This window comes from Sus scrofa, chromosome 6 (genome assembly GCF_054392235.1).
Source record: "Sus scrofa isolate SSC_HxYL_T2T_F1_AM1 chromosome 6, Sscrofa_HxYL_maternal_Yorkshire_Landrace_v2.0, whole genome shotgun sequence".
In the NCBI taxonomy this organism is placed as follows: Eukaryota; Metazoa; Chordata; class Mammalia; order Artiodactyla; family Suidae; genus Sus; species Sus scrofa.
In genome coordinates, this window is record NC_139388.1 from 53,568,552 (window position 1) to 53,592,392 (window position 23,841).

The following is a 23,841-nucleotide window of genomic DNA, read 5'->3' on the forward strand; positions in this document are numbered from 1 at the left end:
GCGCAACTTCATGGTAAGGTGATGATGAACTAGAAAAATCACACCACCACACAGTACCCATGTTTGAAGCCCTGTTCGCACAGCTCACCTTTGGGTTAGGGGTTCCGAATAAGTGCCACTTTTCACTACAGCCAAGTGGCCGAGCCCCTAGCAGGGCAAATGTGCAGAAGAGACCACATCCCCACGTGTGTGCCCACTGGAGGGGAACATCTCCCCAAGGGCTACCTGAAGGCCAAATAGCTTTGTCACTCAGCATTGACTCGGCCCTAAAGCCACGGCACCCCAATTCCCCCGACTCCACCCCAATTCCAAACGTTCCCTCCCTTACAGAGAGAGCTCTCTGGAAGCCGCTGGCCCCACAGCCCTGGCACTAGACCACCATTTTGGAAGGGAAGGCTTTTCCACCGCTGTGATAGACACCAAGGCTCGAGTCCTCAGGCTGGATTCAAAGCTCCAGCCACGGCTGCCTTTCAGTCCACCCCTACTCACACTCCCGAGTGCTCTGTGCTCCACTCAGCTAGACCCGGGGCTGCTCTGCGCTCTGTAACCTGTTTAGCACCATCCCTGTGGCCTCGACCTGCTAGAAGCCAATAGCAGCCTCGCCCAGCAACCCCCTCCCCACCACACCCCCAGTTAACATATCCAAAAATATCTCCAGACTCTGTAAATGTCCGCTGGAGGGGGAAACCCATCCCCAATTGAGAGTCACTGCTCTATATCAATAAATCTCAAACTCGGCGACTCATTTATACTCACTTGGACTTTTTTTTTTTGCTTTTTAGGGCTGCGGCGTCAGCATATGGAAGTTCCTAGGCTAGGGGTCAAATTGGAGGTGCAGCTGCTGGCCTATGCCAGAGCCACTGCAACAGGAGATCCAAGCTGCCTCTAAGACCTACACCAGAGCTCGAAGCAATGCCCACGGAGTAAGGCCAGGGATCAAACCCACATCCTCAGGGATACCGGTCGGGTTCTTAACCCACTCAGCCACAACGGAAACTCCATAGACTCACCTCGACCTTTAGACTCAGACTTGAATTCAGGGGAACTGGGTTCCAAATCCTGGATCTGTCACTTACTTTGCAAGCCTGGACAAGATGCTGAACATTTTTAAGCCTCAGTTTTATCATCTTAAAATGAATAAACCCCACTTAGCATATACAACGGTTTTGAAGAGTACACCATCGATAATGCAAACCTAGTAAAGTTTCAATGAATGAACTGTGTAAAACTTCTAAAATAGCTCCTAAGGCACAAGGGCAACGAGTTGGGGAAAGCGCACGATGCCACCAGGTGGAGCAATGACAAACCACAGCAGATGGGTGGTGGTGGTGGCTGAGCTCAGATCTTGTTTCCCAGACAGGGACACTTGGGGTGAGAGGAAATAACATGCTCTTGTCTGCCCACACCCCAAATCCTCAAAATCAAATCTGATCTTATTTTATCTCTAAAATAACCACATACATTCTTAAGATGCTTTTCACAGGTCAGAGGGGAAAAAGAACTAGCTGAGAAATTACAAGAATATTAGGGAATAAATGACAATAATGAATAATCATTACTTATAAGATTACTTATTAATTATAAACCGGCAGTAATAGCTCCCATCTGTTAAGCAATCCTGTGTGGCAGGCATTGTCCTAAGCACTTTGCACATATTACCTCATGTGTCCTCACAGATATCTAATGTGTTTTCTTTGTTTTTATTATTGTGGTTGCCAGCAGCTTGTGGAAGTTCCCAGGCCAGACACTGAAGCTGAGCCACAGTAGTGCCTGAGCCGCTGCAGAGACAACACCAGACCTTTAACCTGCTGTGCCACAAGGGAACTTCCTGTCTAATGTATTTTTACATTCAGTTAAAATTAAAATTTTTAACTTTTCATTTTTCAGACTTCAAAAATGTCATAAAAAGGATCAGGGTTCCCATAGATCAAAAAACTCCATAGTTTTATTTTTTGTTTTTCAAATAACACCGCATACAGCAATAATATGATTATCAAAACCAGAAGATTAACAATGATATAACAATAATATAAAACTATTATCAATGGCACAAATTTTTCAGACTTTGCTTTGATGTCCTTTTCCTGGTCCAGAATCCAGTCCAGGATCCCACACTGAAAAAAAGATCTCCTGTCTCCTGGTCTCCTTCAATCTAGGGCAGTTTCTCAGCCTTCCTTGTCTTTCATGACCTTGACACTTTTGAAGAGTACCATCATTAATTTCATAGAATGCCCCTCAGTTTATCTGGCCGTTTCCTCGTATCTAAATTCAGATTATGCATTTTGGGCACTAATACCACAGAAGTGATGTTTGCCTTCTCGGTGCAGCACAGCAGAAGACCCACGATAACAAAATCTCTCGTGACGGGTGATGTTAAGTTTCAACACTGGTTAAGGTGGTGTTGATAAAACTACTATTTTCCCATTGTAATTAATAAATATCTTGCGGGAGGTACTTTGAGACTATGCAAATAGCCTTTTTTTCTCATCATAATTTTTCCCATTAATTTTTAAAATCCATTGATGATTCTTGCCTCCAACAAGCATTACCATGGTCTCAGCAAAATGGTGATTTTCTATTTCCTTCATTCCTTCTACATTTATTAAGATTCTACTATATGAAAGAGCTGTCCCTTCTCTCCCACTTACTTATTCAATATTTATTTATAGAAGTAAAGACTCAGGGATATTTGTGGAGTATAATCCACTATTACCCTTATTTCTAATGTTACTCATATTGTCCCACTGTTGCTCACTGGCCACTGGGCTCGAGGTGGTTTCAGTGAGTTCTGACATGTCTTGACATGTCATTTCCTGAATTTCTCACACCACAAAGATGTTCCAGGCTCAACTTGTACTTCCCTTCCCCAGCCCTGGAGTCAGCCGTTTCTCCACAGAGTCCTGGTTCCTTTCAAGGGAGAATGATAGTCACAAACCTGGGCACAAGATATTGCCCGTTGCTACAAAGGCCTTCTGGTGGACAGAGCTAGGAAACAGACAATGCATACACACACCAATGTACTTTCTTCAGCCCTGTTTTACAAATTATATAAATGAGGCACAGAAACATTTAGCAACTTGTCCAAAATTACAATGCTAATAAGTAGTGGCACTGAGACGTCAAAATAATAAGAGATCTACCACAAAACCTAACAAGTGGAAATGACTTTTTTACACAGGCAAGTCTGCAGAAAGCAAGAAGCCTAATACTCCAGCATAAACACTCCCTTTGGGAAGTAACTAGAAATCTGCAAAAACAATGAGGATAATAACCATTGTGTACTGAACACCTGCTTGGGCCCTGGGCCCACAGTAGCTCCTTTAGTCCTAACGACACTGCCAGGTGGATACTAATATCCACTCTGCAAACCAGAGAACCAAAGATCATAGAAGCTAAGTGACTTCTGCAAGATTACATAGGTAAGATCCATAGGTCTGCCGGCATGTAAAGTCCATGCTCTTTCATTGTATTAATATTTTCCAAAACTGATTTTAGGTAGAACATAAACTAGCTTATACTTTAATATTCATATACTTATTTTAATGCATGTATAAAAAATCTAAGCGCATATCAAACTCATAATCTCACAGAAAATATTGCACAGGAAAAAGCTATTGTGTAAATTAACTTTAAAAAAAATTTTTTTAATTTTTTTTGTCTTTTTAGGGCATATGGAGGTTCCCAGGCTAGGGGTCAAACTGGAGCTACAACTGCCAGTCTATACCACAGCCACAGCAATGCCAGATCTGAGCCACGTCTGTGACCTCCACCACAGCTCATGGCAATGCCAGATCCTTAACCCACTGAGCAAGGCCAGGGATTGAACCTGTGTCCTCATGGATGCTAGTCAGATTCGTTTCCGCTGAGCCACAACGGGAACTCCAATAAATTAACTTTATTTAAGAAAAATTATAAAGTAAATAGTAGAAGAGGTGGTATAAGTTATAGCAAAAAATCATAAAAGTGGTCCAAAAATGTCTGATGTTTCTTTTGATAGCCATAATACTATAGTAACACGCAGCTTCATTTTCAGGTACACCCTAACATTAGGGTCATGTAGGGCTGCAAAAAGAACAACAGAATAAGAGCCTCAGCCTGGATTTTAACTCCAGATGAGTCACCATTACCTTTGTGAACTTGGGCATTTCATTCGCTCTCTCTGGGTCTCAGTTTCCTCACCTGGAAATACAAGGGACAGTGATTTAGGTAATTAGTACAACTCTTTTAAAAGCAACTTGGTAATGATATTAAGAAACATGGGAGTTCCCGTCGTGGCGCAGTGGTTAACGAATCCGACTAGGAACCAGGAGGTTGCGGGTTTGGTCCTTGCCCTTGCTCAGTGGGTTAACGATCCGGCGTTGCCGTGAGCTGTGGTGTAGGTTGCAGACGCGGCTCGGATCCCGAGTTGCTGTGGCTCTGGTGTAGGCCGGTGGCTACAGCTCCGATTGGACCCCTAGCCTGGGAACCTCCATATGTTGTGGGAACGGCCCAAGAAATGGCAAAAAGACAAAAAAACAAAAACAAAAAAACAGGGCATGAGAACATTTGGAAGGGACCAATTACCAGATTGCTTAACCTAATTATACTTTTATGTAAATGAAAACTAGTATGTTTTTACATGTGTTTGGCTACTTTCAGTCAAAACGATTTTGTGGGATTCAACCATATTGATGTTTTTGTGGGGTTTTTTTCTCATTGCTGTATCAAAGGATTCCACTGAAGAATTCCATAATCTGCCTTTTCCAGTGCTCATTCAACAGGATATCAGCAACCAGAGATAATTGCTAATAAAAGCCCTTCTCTGAAGCCAAAAGTTTCAAACTGGTGAAATCATATGGAGCTGGAACACACTAGCCAAGGTGAGGGCCTAGGGTGAGACAATGATTTAACTGACTGCTGCTCATGCCTTTCAGATCAATGAGGGTGCATATTCTTCCCTGAACTTCAGTGCCCAGGAATCAAAGAAACCTACTTCAGCACTTCCATCTCCATCAGCCACAGAAATGATTCATTCAGAAGTTAAAAAAAAAAAAGAGTAATGCAACCAGTCCTGCTCGCTGCACTGCTGACTTACTCCAAGCTTCTCAGCTCCATCCCCAGGAGACCCCTTTCCCCTCAGGGAAAATGGGAAGAGGGTCTTTCCCCCTCTTCATTCCCCAGTGAGGCTCGTCCAGGCTGGCCTGGTCACAGCCTCCTCCTTCGGTGTCAGTAGATGAAAAGGCACATGTAGGAGGAGGTCTGCAGGAAACCCAACCGTCCTTGTCAGTGACATGTGGCTAAGCAGACCTTGGGAGAGAGGTGCCAGGGCCTCTGCCCCTCCCCATTTCCTGATCTAAACTGGTTTTAAACTTGCCTGTTCAGAACACACTCATTCCTTCCCACCTCAGCCCTGTCCTACTAGAGTCTAACTTGAATGTGACATAACTTTGAGTTATGTCCTTAACCACGTGCCAGAAAAGAAGAGAGAGAAAAAGGAGAAGCTTCTCCTAGTTTTCCAAAGCCTGGTGTGAATTAAACATCCACAGGAAAATACATACATAACTAATTTGGGACTGCAGATTCTATACCTTTTTCCACTGTGAAGGTTGTCTACCTGCAGGACCAAGGCCTAAACACCTTCTTGCTTATTTAGAGTACCACCTGGCCCTTGGGAAGCCTGACTCCAGAGAACCTACTAGAAGCCACTAGAAAACTAGTTGTCAAGGTCTGTGAGTGATTCCTATGAAATACGCAAAAAACGCAGATATGTTTTAATAATTTATGGGCTTTATTCCAGGAAATGCCCGTAGAGGTAGAGGTTATTGGTTTAGGGGACAGTCAGCTCTCAACAGAGACAATCTGCTGGGATTTGGGAAAGCAACTGAAAGCTACCCTTCAGAGATTACTTAAATAATTGGTAAAGAATGCACATTTGGGAGTATTGGATTGTTTTCTTTCCTTCCGAGATATTCTACAATTTTCTTTTTGTAACTGCTTGTTTATGGGAAAAAGGTTATGTTTACTTAGCTACCTGTGTGAGCCAATCTGACTGCCTTAGGGAAAGAAGCCTCCCAAACTCCCCAAGTCCCTCTGGCCAGGACCTTCTGTCCCCTCACGGGTCAGATCCATTCTAACCTGGATAACCCTCCGTTATTAACTCCACCAAGAATTAGCTGTTACCTCATTGCCTTCACTGCCAAGCAGCTGAAACATGTGCTGTCTCTCCCCTGCCCCGTCACCTGACTCCCCCCGGCACTCTGCACTGTTCCCAAGACAGAAGCAGCATAAAATCAGTACCCATCTCTTGGCCGATGCAAAAGTACATTCACTGCCCTCGCGTGGTTCGCTTTTACAACATCTGAGACCACAGACAACATTTTCCTTCTTGGACATTCTCCTCCTACACCCCACATCGGATGGGGGCATAGGATGTACATAGCACCCCCACATCGGACCTTGACTCAGACCCTCCAGCTTCGCTCCACACCAGCCTCGTTCCACAGCTTCCACGACGCTCAGCAGACGGCTCCTTCATCGATACCTCCAGCCCTACCACTTCCCAGAGCTCAGACACTCACATCCAAACACCTTCTTTTTTTTTTTTTTTTTTGTCTTTTGTCCGTTTAGGGCCACACCTGCGGCATATGGAGGTTCCCAGCCTAGGGGTCCAAACAGAGGTACAGCTGCCAGCCTACATCAGGGCCACAGCAACATCAGATCCAAGGTGTGTCTGCGACCCACACCACAGCTCAGGGCAACGCCAGATCCTTAACCCACTGAACGAGGCCAGGGATCGAACCTGCAACCTCATGGTTCCTATTTGGATTTGTTAACCACTGCGCCACTATGGGAACTCCCCAAACACCTTCTGAAATCACTCCCCACCTAAATGGCTTCCCCCACAGCACACGCATTTCTCTCAGGGACACCACTGCTTCCTCAGCCCTTGCTCTTTTGTTTCCTCATAGGGAGCTCTTTCAGGGTCCCAGTTCTGAAGAAATCGCCAAAAAGCCAAACGTGGTTGGTCCAGCATCAACTTGCTATAACAAGAGACTAAGGACAAAACACAGACACAAGGAAGCAAGGGCCCATTACCTGCTACCCTGTCAATCTGAGTCACAGGGGCATTCACCACCCTCAAATCTTTAGTCATGTTCACAGGCACTGAGAAGCAGCCGGCACCGGAGCTAAAGTTGACAGAAACCAAAAGCCATCCCAACAAACCAACCAAAACCAACAGTAAGGCTGAACTAATACAATCAGGACATTTTATAGATGATTCTGATGATTCACGCATTCAACATCATTTACTGAGGATTTACTATATGTCATTACTCAGCCTCTTGGTGAGAAAAACATGGTAATTATTAAATAAAGCCCTTATCTGGATCTTTATTCAAAAAAATTCTCCTGAAAACATGAGAAGGGAAGAAAAGGGAAAAACTATGAGATAACCGCAAAAATGCAAACACTGAATATTTTATGATACTGAGGGAGAATTACTTTTTAGGGTGGCAATGGTACTGTGATTACGTTTTTTAAAGCACCCTTATATTTTAGTAACACCACTGCAATATTCACAGATGGGATGCTTTGATATCTGGGATTTCCTTCAGAACAAGCCAGGTTTGGGAAAAGGAGTATAAATGCAACCAAGCTGGCCATGACATGACAGTCGCTGAAGCTGCATGATGAGCACATGTATGTAGATTCATTATATTATGAGCGTTACTCCTGTAACTATTTGAAAATTTCTGGAATAAAAAAAGTCCTTGCTCTCCAGAACTTATAACACAAGAGTCAGATAGTTCAACACACAGAACATAAGTAGTTAAACAAAATATACGCAAAGTGCTAGTCGAGCTCTGAGGACAGTGACTGCCCCGGGAGAGGCAGGAGTCAGACCCGATGTCAAGGGAGCGGCTCCCTTGACCAGAGTCTTTAAGGAAGAGTCTTCCCGGCAAAAAGGCAGGCAAGCGGGTACCAAGCCAGTGGATGCGAAGCTGCAAAGCTTCCACACACTCTTCTGAGGACTCACTAGAGGCCACGTTACCTTCTAGAGCCAGACCAGCTGTGCTGGAGCGCCTGCTCCGGAGTCCCTACTGGGAGACTCCAGGCAAGCTACCCGTAATGTCTCTGCCTCAGACGCTTCACCTATAAAACGGGGATTATAACATTACCCACTTACAGGGCTGTTGTCAGGACTCAGTGAGTTAATCTGTGTGCAAAATGCTTAGAAGACAGCAGGTGAGCAATAAATGTTTGCTGTTCTTGACAGAAGCAGTATCCCAGCCCACACCACCACGCATCTAGAAATTCTCATCCAGTTTCTCTTTGTTGCTGTCTTCTTTCAGTTAGACTGTACATGGTAAGTGGGGACTATGTCTATTGATCTCTACAGCCCAGAACCTAGCCTAAGGCCAGGTCCATAATAGCCACCGATCAGGCAACTCTTCTTGCAGGCAGCGGGGTGGGACCACCCAAAGTCTCTGTCTAGCCCCCTCTTTATTCTCCTATGGATCAGACCCTCACTTCCTACAGTTCTTTGGCTTCCTTTAGTTTCCTTCCTTCTTTGCACCTCATCTCTTGGTCTGTCCCACAGATGCCAAGTTCCTATGGCAGTCCTGCCCCCTTCTCTCATACTCCCCAGCAGTGGGCCTTCCTTTTTGGTGGGCCTGCACTCCCTTGGCTGTGGCTCACCACCATCACCCTCCACCCCCTCAGGCTATTTCCATACGGCCCACTCTAGTCCTCTCCAGGACAGACCTCCAAAGCCCAAGCCTTAGCACCCAGGCCCCGCTTGTGCATCACAGTCCAACCATTTGTCTGGCTCTCTCTCTGCTTTGCTGTCCTCATACCAGTGGCTGCACTTTTCTCTGAGGCTTTGAGAATCTCCCTCCTGCCCGGCTGATCCCCGCGAGGCAGCAGGCCTTCCACTGTGTGGAATCCTTTCCTTTCATAGCCCCTCCCAGGAACACTATTCCCATCATGATTCCTTTTTCTCTCTTTTTTTTTTTTATTTTTCTCTCTTCTCTTTTTTTACTTTTCCTTTTTTCCTACCCAGTTATGTGGAGGTTTTCTTGCCTTTTTGGAAGTCTGAGGTCTTCTGACAGCATTGAGTAGACGTTCTGTGAGAACTGTTCTACGTGTAGTTTTTTTTTTCTTTTTCTTTCTTTCTTTTTTTTTTTTTTTTTTCTTTTTAGGGGCCACACCTGTAGTACATGGGAGTTCCCAGGCTAGGAGTCCAATTGGAGCTACAGCTGCTAGCACATGCCACAGCCACAACAATGCCAGATCTGAGCCACATCTGCAATCTACACTCCAGCTTGTGGCAAAGCCAGATCCTTAACCCCCTGAGCAAGGCCAGGGATTGAACCCGCATCCTCATGGATACTAGTCAGGTTCTTAACCTTCTGAGCTGAAATGGGAACTCCTAGATTTTTTTTAAATGTATTTCTGGGAGAAGGTGGGCCACATCCTACTCCTCCACCATCTCTCTCTCTCTCTCTCTCTTTTTTTTTTTTTTTTTTTTTTTTTTTTAGGGCTGCACCCATGGCATATAGAGATTCCCAGGCTAGGAGTCTAATTGGAGCTACAGCTGCGGGCTTACACCACAGCCAAAGCAACGCCAGATCCGAGCCGCATCTGCAACCTACACCACAGCTCATGGCAACACCAGATCCTTAACCCACTGAGCAAGACCAAGTATCAAACCTGCAACCTCATGGTTCCTAGTCAGATTTGTTTCTGCTGCGCCAAGACAGGAAATCCTCCTCTACCATCTTGATCTGTCTCTATTAATTTGTAAAATCGATTGATAATTCTTGCCTATAACAGGTATTACTATAGTCTTAGCAAAACTATGATTTTTTTTTTTTGCTTTCATCATTCCTTTCATATTTATTAAGATTCTACTATAAGAAAAAGAGCTGTTCCTTCTCTCATATTTATTTAGGTATTCGATTATTTATTTTTGTAAGACTCAGGGATGGTTGTGTATTATAATCCATTACTGTCCTTATTTACAATGTTACCCTTATTGTCCCACTGTTGCTCACAAGCCACTGAGCTCAAGGTGTTTTGGTGTGTTTTTGACATGTCCTTTCTTTAGCAGTTCCTGACCTTCTCACACAGGATATTCCAGGCTCGTCTTTTTTTTTTTTTCAATATTTGCAAACCATATTTTTTTGGCCATGCCTACAGCATGTGGAAGTTCCAGGGCCAGGAATGCAACCCATGCTACAGCAACCCAAGCCGCTACAGCACCAACACCTGATCCTTAACTAATGGCACTGCGAAAGAACACACCGAACTCATTTGCACTTCAGTTCCCCAGCCCTGGAGTCAGCTGCTCCTTTCATGGGAGAATGATATTCACAAACCTTGGGCACTAGGTATTGCCTGTTGCTACTAGGGCTAGTGCGTCTGGGCCCGCTGGTGGACAGAGCTAGGAAACTGATGATGCGTACACACACCAAAGTACTTTTTTTTAAATCCCTGTTTTACAAACTATATAAATGAGACACAGAAACATTAAGTAACTTGGCCAAAATCACAACGATAATAAGTAACAGAACTGAGAAGTCAAAATAATAATAGATTTACCACAAAACTAAATAAGTGGAAGTAACTTCTTTACACATACAAGTGAGCAGAGAGCAATAAGCCTGATATTCCAACACAGAAACACACTTAGGGAAATAACTACAAGTGTGCAAAAATAACCAGGATAATAACAATCATGAACTGAACGCCTGCTTGAGACTGGGCCCACAGTAGCTCCTTCAGTCATAACAACATTGCAAGGTGGATACTAATATCCACTGCTTTTTTTGGGCTGCATCTGCAGCATATTGAAGTTCCCAGGCTAGGGAGCAAATCAGAACTGCAGCTGCTGGGCTACATCACAGCCACAGCAATGGTAGATCTGAGGTGCATCCGTGACCTATACTGCAGCTCATGGCAATATCGGATCCTTAACCACTGAGCAAGGCCAGGGATCAAACCCACATTCTCATGGATACTAGTTGGATTCGTTACCACTGAGGCACTGAGTCACAGAGTGGGTATTAGTGGAGAACCAAAGGTCATAAAAGCCCAGTGACTTCTCCAAGACTACGTAGTTAAATGATAGAGCAAACAAGCAGTTGACCCCAGGTCTGTCTGGATATAAAGTCCATGCTCTTTCACTGTATCAATGTTTTCCAAAACTGATTATAGATAAAACATAAATAAGCTTTTATTTTAACAGTCATATGTTTATTTTAATGCATCTTGGAAATAAATCTAAGCATTATTGAACTCATAATCTCATGGAAAATATTGCATAGAATGAAGATATTATATAAATTAAATTTATTTAAAGAAAAAAGTATGAAATAAATAATAGTAGAGGTAGTATAAGCTATAGAAAAAATAATTAAGATGGTTCAAAAGTGTCTGATGGGAGTTCCTCTCGTGGCTCAGTGGAAACGAAACTGACTAGCATTTATGAGGATGCAGGTTCAATCCCTGGCCTTGCTCAGTGGATTAAGGATCCAGCACTGTCGTGAGCTGTGGTATAGGTCACAGATGCAGCTTGGATCTGGTGTTGCTGTGGCTGTGGTGTAGGCCATCAACGACAGCTCTGATTCGACCCCTAGCCTGGGAACCTCCACGTGCCACGGGTGCAGCCCTAAAAAGGCCAAAACAGACATAAAACTACAGTAGCCTGTACCTTTGTTTTCAGTTACACCCTGATATTAGGGTCATGTAGGACTGCAAAAGAATAACAGAGTAAGAGTCTTGAACCTGGGTTTTAACTTGAGGTGAGTCACCATTTCCTTTGTGAACCTGAGCATTTCATTTGCTCTCTCTGGGTCTCAGTTTCCTCCCCTGAAAATAAAAGGGGCAGTGGGAGTTCCATGGTGGCTCAGTGGTTGGTGAATCTGACCAGGATCCATGGGGACACAGGTTCAATCCCTGGACTTGTTCAGTGGGTTGGGGATCTGGCAGTGCCGTGAGCTGTGGTGTAGGTCACAGATGCAGCTCAGATCCCGTTTTGCTGTGGCTGTGGCCGGCAGCTGTAGCTCTGATATGACCCCTAGCCTGGGAACCACCATATGCTGCAGGTGCAACCCTAAAAAGATGAAAAAAACAAAAATAAAAGGAGAGTGATTTAGTTAATTAGTACAACTCTTTTTTTTTTTTTTGTCTTTTGTCCTTTTAGGGCCTCATCCACAGCATATGGAGGTTCCCAGGCCAGCAGTCCAATCAGAACTATAGCTGCTGGCCTACACCACAGCCACAGCAACTTGGGATCCTTAACCCACTGAGCAAGGCCAGGGATCGAACCAGCAACCTCATGGTTCCTAGTCAGATTCGTTTCCTCTGTACCACGACAGGAAGCCCAGTACAACTCTTTTAAAATCAATTTGGTAATGATATCAAGAAGCATAAAGCTGTTCTCAACTTTTGACCCAGTAATTCCACTTGAGAAATCTTCCCCAAGACAGCAATTCAACATTTGGAAAACAGTCACAAGCACAAAGAAATTGATCAATATCCAAAAAATAAAACAACCTAAGTATTCAGCAATGAGACATTTAATAATCTGGAGAACAAATACTTGGGAGTGTTAGGCAGTCATTCAAAACATCAGTTATAAATGTTTTAAGACAACACAGGAACATGCCTACAAAAGTGAACAAAAAGAAATTTGTTCACACGCTGTGGCTATATTTAAAAAATTATACATGGAGTTCCCACTGTGGCTCTGTGGAAATGAACCTGATTGAGATCCACGAGGATGTGGGTTTGATCCCTGGCTCAGTGGGTCAAGGATCTGGCATTGCTGTGAGCTGAGGTGTAGGTTTCAGACATGGCTTGGATCTGGCATTGTTGAGGCTGTGGCATAGGCCAGCAGCTGCAGTTCCAACTCAACCCCTAGCCTGGGAACTTCCACATGCTGCAGGTGTGGTCCTAAAAAGCAAAAACAGAGAAAAAGAAAAAGAAAATAAATACAGGAGTTCCCGTCGTGGCGCAGTGGTTAACGAATCCGACTAGGAACCATAAGGTTGCGGGTTCGATCCCTGCCCTTGCTCAGTGGGTTAACGATCCGGCGTTGCCGTGAGCTGTGGTGTAGGTTGCAGACGCGGCTCGGATCCCGAGTTGCTGTGGCTCTGGCGTAGGCCGGTGGCTACAGCTCCGATTCAACCCCTAGCCTGGGAACCTCCATATGCCGAGGGAGCGGCCCAAGAAATAGCAACAACAACAACAACAACAACAACAACAAAGACAAAAATAAATAAATAAATAAATAAATAAAAATTAAAAAAAAAAAAAAACAAACAACAAAAAAAAAAGAAAATAAATACAATTAAATGAGGAGTTCCCATTGTGGCTCAGTGGAAATGAACCTGACCAGCATACATGAGGACACAGGTTCAATCCCTGGCCTCGCTCAGTGGGTTAATGATTTGGTGTTGCTGTGAGCTGTGGTGTAGGTCGAAGACGAGGCTTGGATATGGCGTTGCTGTGGCTGTGGTGTAGGCAGGCAGCTGTAGCTCCAATTCGACCCCTAGCCTGGGAACCTCCATATGCTTCGCGTGCGGCCCTAAAAAGACAAAAAAATAATAATAATAATTAAATTAAATTAATAAAAAATTAAAAATGAATCATACGCAGGAAACACACTAAAATTCCAACAGCTGGCAAGAGCAAAGATTTCTCTACTTGGACTTTACAAATTCTCTCTAATATAGTTATGTTGCATTCAGAATGAAAAAGAAAAACTTTTCAAGTAAGAGGTTACACTAATCATCTCCAAGATTCCTTCTGGCTCTAATATCTGTGGCTTTTCTCTGGAACTAGAAGTAGAGGTCAGTAGAGAGTAAAACATTAGAAAACTTCAGATGGCAAGGACTATGCCTGTTGAAATTAACACCACTCAAAACAGGGCATGAGGATATTTGGAAACAGCACTTGGGGAAATGATGCAACGCCCTCCATCTGTGTGGTAGAAAGGGCACGAGTCTGGGAAACAGGAGAGCTGGGTTGAACCAGATGCTGCTCCAAGGGCCCTCTCTGGACGACTGTCCATCCACTTACCGAACAAACATTTACCAAGTGCCTGACATGTGTCAAGAACGATAAAGTTGAATCACTACTGAGCCATTGGTTCAGAGTCTAGTGAGGGAGAAGATTTTTAGTTTGCCAGGACTGCCACCCACAGACTGGGCAGCCTAAACAAGAGAAACTTATTTTTTTACAATTCCGAAGGCTGGAAGTCCAGGACCAAGATGTCAGCAACTTTGGTTACTTCGGAGGCCTCTCTCTTTGCTATAAACTTGCGTGGTCATTCCTCTGGGCACATACATGCCTCGTGTTTCCTTGTGTGCCCAAATCTCTTCTCATAAAGATTCCACACAAACCAGATTAGAGCCCAACCTAAGGGCCTCATTTTAACTTAATCATGTCTGTAAAGGCCCTATCTCCGAACAGTCATTCTGAGTTATTAAGGGTTACAGCTTTAATGAGGTTTGGGGGACACAATTCAATCCAAAACACATTACAAACAACAAACTATAAGTGTAATTGTGCAATGATAGAGCTGCATTCAAATGGGATGGGGAATCATGTGAAGCCATAATTAAGTCTGACAGGAAGTAGCAGCGATTCCTATACAGAGGAAGCATCATGTGGACCCAGTTCTAGACCAGAATTTCTATAAAACGGCGTCCTTGATTGTCATAAAAATATCTTAGGTATCACAAAATTGGAATATGACAGCATCAGGTGATAAGACAGGCTTGAACAGAGTCCAAAAGAGGAAAGGATTTGTGCCAGAGGAACAGAGGTAAATACCATCCTCTTGCAGTTAGCTGATCTGGGATTATGGATTCAAATAAAACTAAACATGAGGTCAGGTGAAGTTCCTCACTGGTTTATGGAATAATCTTCTCTTTGCTCTCTTTCCTTAAGTCATCAGAATTTTAATGTGTATAGGAGGGTTCTCAATGGAGGGAGGTTTTAAGGTCCTGATTAACCCCTACATTTTGTCCTCTTTTCCATCCAGAAGCTATTCTTTCTCCACCTACTTCCAGGTAACTTCTCTCTAGACCAGATTTTCTTTTCTTTTTTTTCTTTTCTTGCTTTTTAAGGCTGCACTCATGGCATATGGAGATTCCCAGGCCAGGGGTGCAATTGGAGCTACAGCTGCCGGCCACAGCCACAGCCACAGCAACACGGGATCCAAGCTGCGTCTGTGACCTACACCACAGCTCAGGGCAACACCAGATCCTTAACCCACTGAGTGAGGCCAGGGATTGAACCTGCAATCTCCTGATTCCTAGTCGGATTGGTTTCTGCTGCGCCACGATGGGAACTCCTCCAGGCCAGATTTTAAACCTTAATTCCTTATCCATTTAAAATGCTCCTCTCAGATAATGTGAGAAGAAAAAAAAACGTGTGTGTGTGTGTGTGTGTGTGTGTGTGTGTGTGTGAGAGAGAGAGAGAGAGAGAGACTGGGTCACTTCAATGTACAGTAGAAAATTGACAGAACACTGTAAGCTAAATATAATGGAAAAAATAAAAATCATTATAAAAAATAAATAAAATGCTCCTCTCACATATATATGTATGACTAGGTCACTTTGCTGTACAGCAGAAATCAGCACAACATTGTAAATCAACTATACTTCCATTTTTTTAAATGTTAAAGAAATAAAAAATATATCCTCTCTTGGGTGTGGAATGTAAATTGATGGAGCCACTATGGAAGGTTCCTCCAAAACCTAAAAACAGAGTTGCCATATAATCCAGCATCCCACTCCCAGGCATATGTCCAAACAAAACTATAATTCAAAAAGATACACGAACCCCAATGATCATAACATAACTACTTACAATAGTCTAGACATAGAAGCAAACTAAATGTCCATCAACAGATGAATGGATAATCATGTGACATATAATATGAATATTATTCAGCCATTAAAAAAGAATGAAATTGGAAAAAAAATGAAATTGAAAAAAAAAACTGAATATTATTCAGCCATTAAAAAAAGAATGAAATGAAAAAAAAAGAAATTGAAAAAAACCTGTGGCTCAGCAGGTTAAGAACCTGACAAGTATCCATGAGGGTGCAGGTTCAATCCCTGGCCTCACTCAGCAGGATAAGGATCCAGTGTTGCCAAAAGGTGCAGCAAATGTGGCTCCAATCTGGCATTGCTGTGGCTATGATGTAGGCCTGCAGTTGCAGCTCTGATTAGACCCCTAGCCTGGGAACTTCTACATGCCACAAGTGCAGCCCTGGGGGGAAAAAAAAATGAATGAAATAATGCCATTTGCAGCAACAGGGATGGACTTAGAGATTTTCATACTGGATTTCCTGCTGTGGCACAAGGGGATTGGCAGCACCATGGGAGCACTGGGAAGCAGATTCGATCCCCTGCCTGGTACAGTGCTGCTACAGCTGCAGCTGAAGTCACAACTGCAGCTCAGATCCGATCCTTGGCCCAGGAACTCCATATGCCACAGGGTGGACAAAAATAAAAATAAAAATAACCAGCGAGGTTGTCATACTAAGTGAAGTAAGTCAGGGAAAAAAAAAAAAAGACAAAAACCATGTGATATCACTAATATGGGGAATCCAAAATATGATACAAGGAATCCCCTGCAAATTAAGGACCCGGTGTTGTCGCTGCTATGGTCACAGCTGTGGCAAGGGTTTGCTCCCTGGCCCCAGAACTTCCACATCCATGGGAGTGACCAAAAAATACATATATACATTTCCTATATATATGAATGACTCAAATGAACTCATTTATAAAAGAGACTCACAGACAAAAAACAAACTTACGATTACCTGAGGGGGAAGATGATGGAGGAGGGATAAATTAGGAGTTTGGGATTAGCAAATACAAACCATTATATATAAAACAGATTAAAAAAACAAGGTCCTACTGTATAGCACAGGGAACTATATATCCTGTAATAAACCATAATGTTAAAGAATATGAAAAAGAATACTGAATCATTTTGCTATGTCCCAGAACCTCACACAACACTGTAAATCAACTATATAATTTAAAAATAAAATTAAATACATACATACATATAAAATAATGTTTTCTTGAAGTACTCTAGACGCCTGAGTGGAAAAGGGAAAACAATGAAGCTATGCTCACCTAGGTAGCACATTGATGGGGGTAAAATATTCCCTTGGTGCTTTTGCTTTCCGGTGACTGGAAGTGACATGTTTCCTTCTGACAGGGCCCATGAGAGGCCATAGGGATCAACGCCAAGTTTCAGGGAGGTGGCTCCAATAAGGCGTCCAAGAATGTGAGTGCAAAGGTCAGTAATTCAACACTGAAAATGGTGATACGCCATCAAGATCCCAACTTGCTCCCTGAGTCCCTCTGAGACCAGAGCAGATGTTATCTGAGCTGACCTCACCCTGTTCCCTCTCCACCAGCCCATCACATGCAGCACCAACACTTACTTTCTTCCTGAGTCTCAAGCAAGTGCTAGACTCCTCCAAGGTCCAGGAGGGAGCTGGCTGAATCTCTGGCTGCCCTCTCCCCTCATCCTATTTCCCAATAGCCCAGGGCTGCCCTCCAAGACCTTCCTGGATCCCATTCTCAACCTTATTTTATTCACAGGTAATACTGGGATCAAGAACCAAAATGGCCTGCTCGAGATAAAGCAGTCACTAAAGGACAGACATCCAGATCTAATTACTCATTTTCGGTCTCCCTAATGATACCCTGATGCCTCCTGTGACCAAATTCTTGCCCAGAGAGGTCAGGTAAAACAACCTAGAAACTCTATCAGGCTAAAGCAAGCAAATAGAGGAAGGGATTAACATACTTGAAAAACAGGGCAACCACAAAGGAAAACTAAACAATACAGTCACAAAAACCAAAAATAAGAAACACAAGTATATAATAAAAGGAAATCATCAAACCAAAAAAAGAAAGAAACAAAGGAGAAACATAGAATCAACTGGAAAACAAGGTTTAAAATGGCAATGGATGCTCAACTGGGATTATAAGAGAAATGCAAATCAAAACTACCATGAGATACCACCTCACACCAGTCAGAATGGCCATCATTAATAAATCCACAAATAACAAGTGCTGGAGGGGCTGTGGAGAAAAGGGAACCCTCCTGCACTGTTGGTGGGAATGTAAACTGGTACAGCCACTATGGAGAACAGTTTGGAGATACCTTAGAAATCTATACATAGAACTTCCATATGACCCTGCAATCCCACTCTTGGGCATCTATCCGGACAAAGCTCTACTTAAAAGAGACACATGCACCCGCATGTTCATTGCAGCACTATTCACAATAGCCAGGACATGGAAACAATCCAAATGTCCATCGACAGAGGATTGGATTCGGAAGATGTGGTATATATACACGATGGAATACTACTCAGCCATAAAAAAGGATGACATCATGCCATTTGCAGCAACATGGATGGAACTAGAGAATCTCATACTGAGTGAAATGAGCCAGAAAGACAAAGACAAATACCATATGACATCACTTATAACTGGAATCTAATATCCAGCACAAATGAACATCTCCTCAGAAAAGAAAATCAATCATGGACTTGGAGAAGAGACTTGTGGTTGCCTGATGGGAGGGGGAGGGAGTGGGAGGGATTGGGAGCTTGGGCTTATCAGTCACAACGTAGAATAGATTTACAAGGAGATCCCGCTGAATAGCATTGAGAACTATGTCTAGATACTCATGTTGCAACAGAAGAAATGGTGGGGGAAAAACTGTAATTGTAATGTATACATGTAAGGATAACCTGACCCCCTTGCTGTACAGTGGGAAAATAAAATTAAAAAAAAAAAAAAAAAAAAAAAGAAAAAAAAAAAAAATGGCAATGGAGTTCCCATCATGGCTCAGTGGTTAACGAATCCGACTAGGAACTATGAGGTTGTGGGTTCGATCCCTGGCCTTGCTCAGTGGGTTAAAGATCCAGCGTTGCCATGAGCTGTGGTGTAAGTTGCAGACGCGGCTCCGATCCCGCTATTGCTGTGGCTCTGGTGTAGGCCACCCACTACAGCTCCAATTAGACCCCTAGCCTGGGAACTTCCATATGCCTCAGGAGTGGCCCAAGATATGGCAGAAAAGACAAAAAAAAAAAAAAAAAAAAGGCAATAAATACATATGTATCCATAATTACCTTAAATGTAAATACACTGAATGCTTCAATCAGAAGACATAGAGTGACAGACTGGATAAAAAAATAAGAGCCTACAATATGCTACCTACAAGAGACTCACCTTAGGGCAAAGGACAAATATAAATTGAGAGTGAGGAGATGGGAAAAGATATTTCATGCCAATGGAAAAGACAGGAAAGCAGGAGTTGCAATACTCATATCAAACAAAATAGACTTTAAAACGAAGGCCATAAAGAAAGACAAAGGAGGACACTATTTAATGATAAAAGGATCCATTCAAGAAGAGGATATTACCATCATCAACATATATGCTCCTAATATAGAAGCACCCAGATACATACAACAAATACTAACAAACATAAAAGGAGAAATTGATGGGAATAGTAGGAGATTTTAACACCACATTCACATCAATGGACAGATCCTCTAGACAGAAAATCAGTAAGGCAACAGAGATCCTAAATGACACAATAAAAAAATTAGACTTCATTGACATTTTCAGAACATTACATCCAAAAAAATCAGAATATACATTCTTTTTTCAAGTGCACATGGAACATTCTCAAGGATTGACCACATACTGGGGCACAAAACTAATCTCAATAAATTTAAGAGAATAGGAATTATTTCAAGCATCTTCTCTGAGCACAATGGCATGAAACTATAAATCAACTGCAGGAAAAGAAATGAGAAAAAAACAAGTACATGGGGACTAAAGAATACACTAATAAGAAACCAATGGGTCAATGACAAATCAAAAGGGAAATTTAAAAATACCTCGAAACAGGGGAGTTTCTGTCGTGGCACAGTGGTCAACGAATCCAACTAGGAACCTGAGGTTGCGGGTTCAATCCCTGGCCTTGCTCAGTGGGTTAAGGATCCGGCGTTGCTGTGAGCTGCGGTGTAGGCCGTAGATGTGGCTTGGATCCCACGTTGCTGTGGCTCTGGCGTAGGCTGGCAGCTACAGCTCTGATTCGACCCCTAGCCCGGGAACCTCCATATGCCGCAGGAGCGGCCCAAGAAATGGCAAAAAGACAAAAAAAATAAATAAATAAAATCTGGAATAAGATGAGGATGCCCACTCTCCCACTTTTATTCAACATGGTGTTGGAAGTCCTAGCCACAGCAATCAGACAAAAGAAATAAAAGGTATCCAAATTGGAAGAGAAGAGGTAAAACTGTCACTATGCAGACTACATGATACTATATATAGAGAGAACCCTAAGGACTCCACAGAAAAACTATTCAAACTGATTAATGAATTCAGCAAAGTATCAGGATACAAGATTAACATTCAGAAATCAGTTGCATTTCTGTATACTAACAATGAAATATTAGAAAAGGAATACAAAAATACAATACCTTTTAAAATCGCACCAAAAAAATTAAATACCTAGGAATAAACCTGACCAAGGAAGTAAAAGACTTATATGCTAAGAACTATAAAACCTTATTCAAGGAAATTAAAGAGTCAAAGAAATAGAAAGATATTCTATGTTCCTGGGTTGAAAGAATTAATATCATGAAGATGGCCATACTACCCAAAGCAATCTACAGATTCAGAGTTCCTGTTGTGGCTCAGTGGTAATGAACCCAAATAGTATCCATGAGGATCAAGGTCTGATCCCTGGCCCTGCTCAGTGGGTTAAGGATCTGGCATTGCCGTGAGCTGTGGTGTAGGTTTCAGACATGGCTCAGATCTGGCATTGCTATGGCTGTGGCATAGGCCAGTGGTTGCAGCTCTGATTCAACCCCTAGCCTGGGAACTTCCATATGCCACAGGTGAGCTCCTAAAAAGGAAAAAAAAAACCCTGCAGATTCAATGCAATCCCTATCAAATTGCCCAGGACATTTTTCACAGAACTAAAATAAACAATCTGAAAATTTATATGGGACCATTAAAGGCCCCAAATTGCCAAAGCAATACTGAGGAACAAAAATCAAGCAGAAGGCATAACTCTCCCAGACTTCAGACAATATTACAAAGCTACAGTAATCAAGGCAGTATGGTACTGGTACAAAAACAGACATACAGACCAATGGAACAGAACAGAGAACCAAGAAATAAACCCAGACGCCTATGGTCAATTAATCTTCAACAAAGGAGGCAAGAATACAAAATGGGAAACAGTCTCTTCAGCAAGTGGTGCTGGGAAAACTGGACAGCTGCATGTAAATCAATGAAACTAGAACACGCCCTCACACCATGCACAAAAATAAACTCAAAATGGCTTAAAGACTGGAGTTCCTGTCATGGCTCAGTGGTAACAAACCTGACTAGTATCCATGAGGATGTGGGTTCAATCCCTGGCCTTGCTAAGTGGGTTAAAGATCCTGTGTTGCTGTGGCTGTGGCATAAGTTGGCAGCTGCAGCTCCATTTCAACCCCTAGCCTGGGAACTTCCATATGCTGTGGGTGCGCCTCCCTCCCAAAAAAAAACATGGTTTAAAGACTTACCTAAGGCAAGACACCATAAAACTACTAGAAAAGAACATAGGCAAAACATTCTCTGACATCAACCGTACAAATGTTTTCTTAAGTCAGTCTCCTAATGCAATAAAAATAAAAACAAAAATAAACCAATGGGACAAGTCAAATTCACAAGCTTTTGCACAGCATAGTAAACCATAAAACAAAAACAAAAACAAAAACGGAAAGACAACTTATGGAATGGGAGAAAATAGTCACAAACAATGCTACCAACGAAGGCTTCAACTCCAAAATATACAAACAACTCATATAATTAAAGGCAAAAAAAAATTTGAAAAATGGTCAGAAGACCTAAAGAGACAATTCTCCAAAGAAGACATGGGTGGCCAACAGGCACACGAAAAAATGTTCAATGTCGCTGATTATTAGACAAATGCAAATCAAAACTACAGTAAGGTACCACCTCACACCAGCCAGAATGAATTAATAAATCTACAAATAACAAATGCTGGAGAGGATATGGAGAAAAGGGAAGCTCCTTTGCTGTTGGTAGGAATATAAATTGGTACAGCCACTGTGGAAAACAGTAAGGGGGTACCTCAGAAAACTAAATATAGAACTACCATAAAATCCAGCAATCCCACTCCTGGGAATATATCCAGACAAAACTTTCATTCAAAAAGATACATGCACCCCTATGTTAATTGAAGCACTATTTACAATAGCCAAGACACAGAAACAACCTAAATGTCTATCAATGGATGAATGGATTAAGAAGATACACATAATGGAATACTACTCAGCCATAAAAAAGAACAAAACAATGCCATTTGCAGCAACATGGATCAAACTAGAGACTCTCATACTAAGTAAGTCATAAAGGGAAAGGCAAATACCATATGATAACACATATCTGGAAACTAATATATGGCATAAATGAACCTATCTATAGAAAAGAAACAAACTCATGGACATGGAGAACAGACTTGTTGCCAAGGGGGAGGGAGAGGGAGTGGAATGGACTGGGAGTTTGGGGTTAGTAGATGCAAACTATTGCATTTGGAATGGATAAGCAATGAGGTCCTGCTGTATAACACAGGGAACTATATCCAATCACTTGTGATGGAACATGAGGGAAGATAATGTGAGAAAAAGAATATGTGTATATATAACTGGGTCACTTGGCTGTACAGCAGAAATTGACAGAAGATTGTAAATCAACTACAATTTTTAAAAATAGGAGTTCCCAGAGTTCCCATCGTGGCACAGTGTTAACAAATCCAACTAGGAACCATTAGGTTGCAGGTTCGATCCCTAGCCTCACTCAGTGGGTTAAGGCTCCTGAGTTGCCTTGAGCTGTGGTATAGGTCAGAGATGCAGCTTGGATCCCGAATTGCTGTGGCTATAGTGTAGGCGAGCAGCTACAGCTCCAATTAGACCCCTAGCCTGTGAACACCCATATGTCACAGGTGCGGCCCCAGAAAAGACAAAAAATAAAAAATATTTTTAAAAATAAATAAATAAAAATAAGAGTTCCTGTTGTAGCACAGTTGAGATGAGTCTGACTAGTGTCCATGAGGATGCAGGTTCAATCCCTGGCCTAGCTCAGTGGGTTAAGGATCTGGTGTTGCCGCAAGCTGTGGCACAGGTTGCAGATGTGGCTCGGAGCCCACGTTGCTGTGGCTGTGGTGTACACCAGAAGCTGCAGCTCCAACTCAACCCCTAGCCTGAAAACTTTCATATACTGTAGGTACAGCCCTAAAAAGAAAAAAAAAAATTCATCTTGAAAGCAAATTGTGCAGTTCTTCAGTTGTCAGAATAATTAGGTAGATCATTATGTATTGACTGGAAAGATATTTACAATAAATTAAGTGGAAAAAAAAGTACAGAGACCTCCTACTTCAAACCCATCACAAAAAAATAAATTTCAGTGGATTAAAGATCTAAATTTGAAAGACAAACTTATAAGGGAATGTAGGAGAATATATTCATAACCTTGAGGTAGGAAAGGATTTTTTAAACAAAGTACAAAAAGTATAAATCATAAAGGAAAAGATTAATAAATCTGACTTTATTGAAATTAAGAAATTTTGATCATCGGGAGTTCCCGTTGTGGCTCAGTGGTAACAAATCCAAGTAGTATCCATGAGGATGCAGGTTTAATTCCTGGCACCACTCAGTGGGTTAAAGATCTGGCATTGCCATGAGCTGTGGTATAAGTTGCAAATGTGGCTCGGATCTGGCAT

The 23,841-nt window shown here is 42.5% G+C and overlaps 1 protein-coding gene across 10 annotated transcripts in view; it reads right to left on the reverse strand.

The window, feature by feature from the left end:
* Positions 1 to 23,841, reverse strand: part of DMAC2 (distal membrane arm assembly component 2) — a 159,776-nt gene that overhangs the window by 110,054 nt on the left and 25,881 nt on the right. For 7 of the 10 annotated variants that reach the window (XM_021094422.2, XM_084961119.1, XM_013988612.3 and 4 more), the window contains one exon: positions 4,128 to 4,179. In XM_021094422.2, coding sequence (XP_020950081.1) covers positions 4,128 to 4,145 — 18 coding nt within the window. In that variant the 5' untranslated portion in view covers positions 4,146 to 4,179. The other 3 variants (XM_084961116.1, XM_084961117.1, XM_084961112.1) reach the window with 3 other exon arrangements.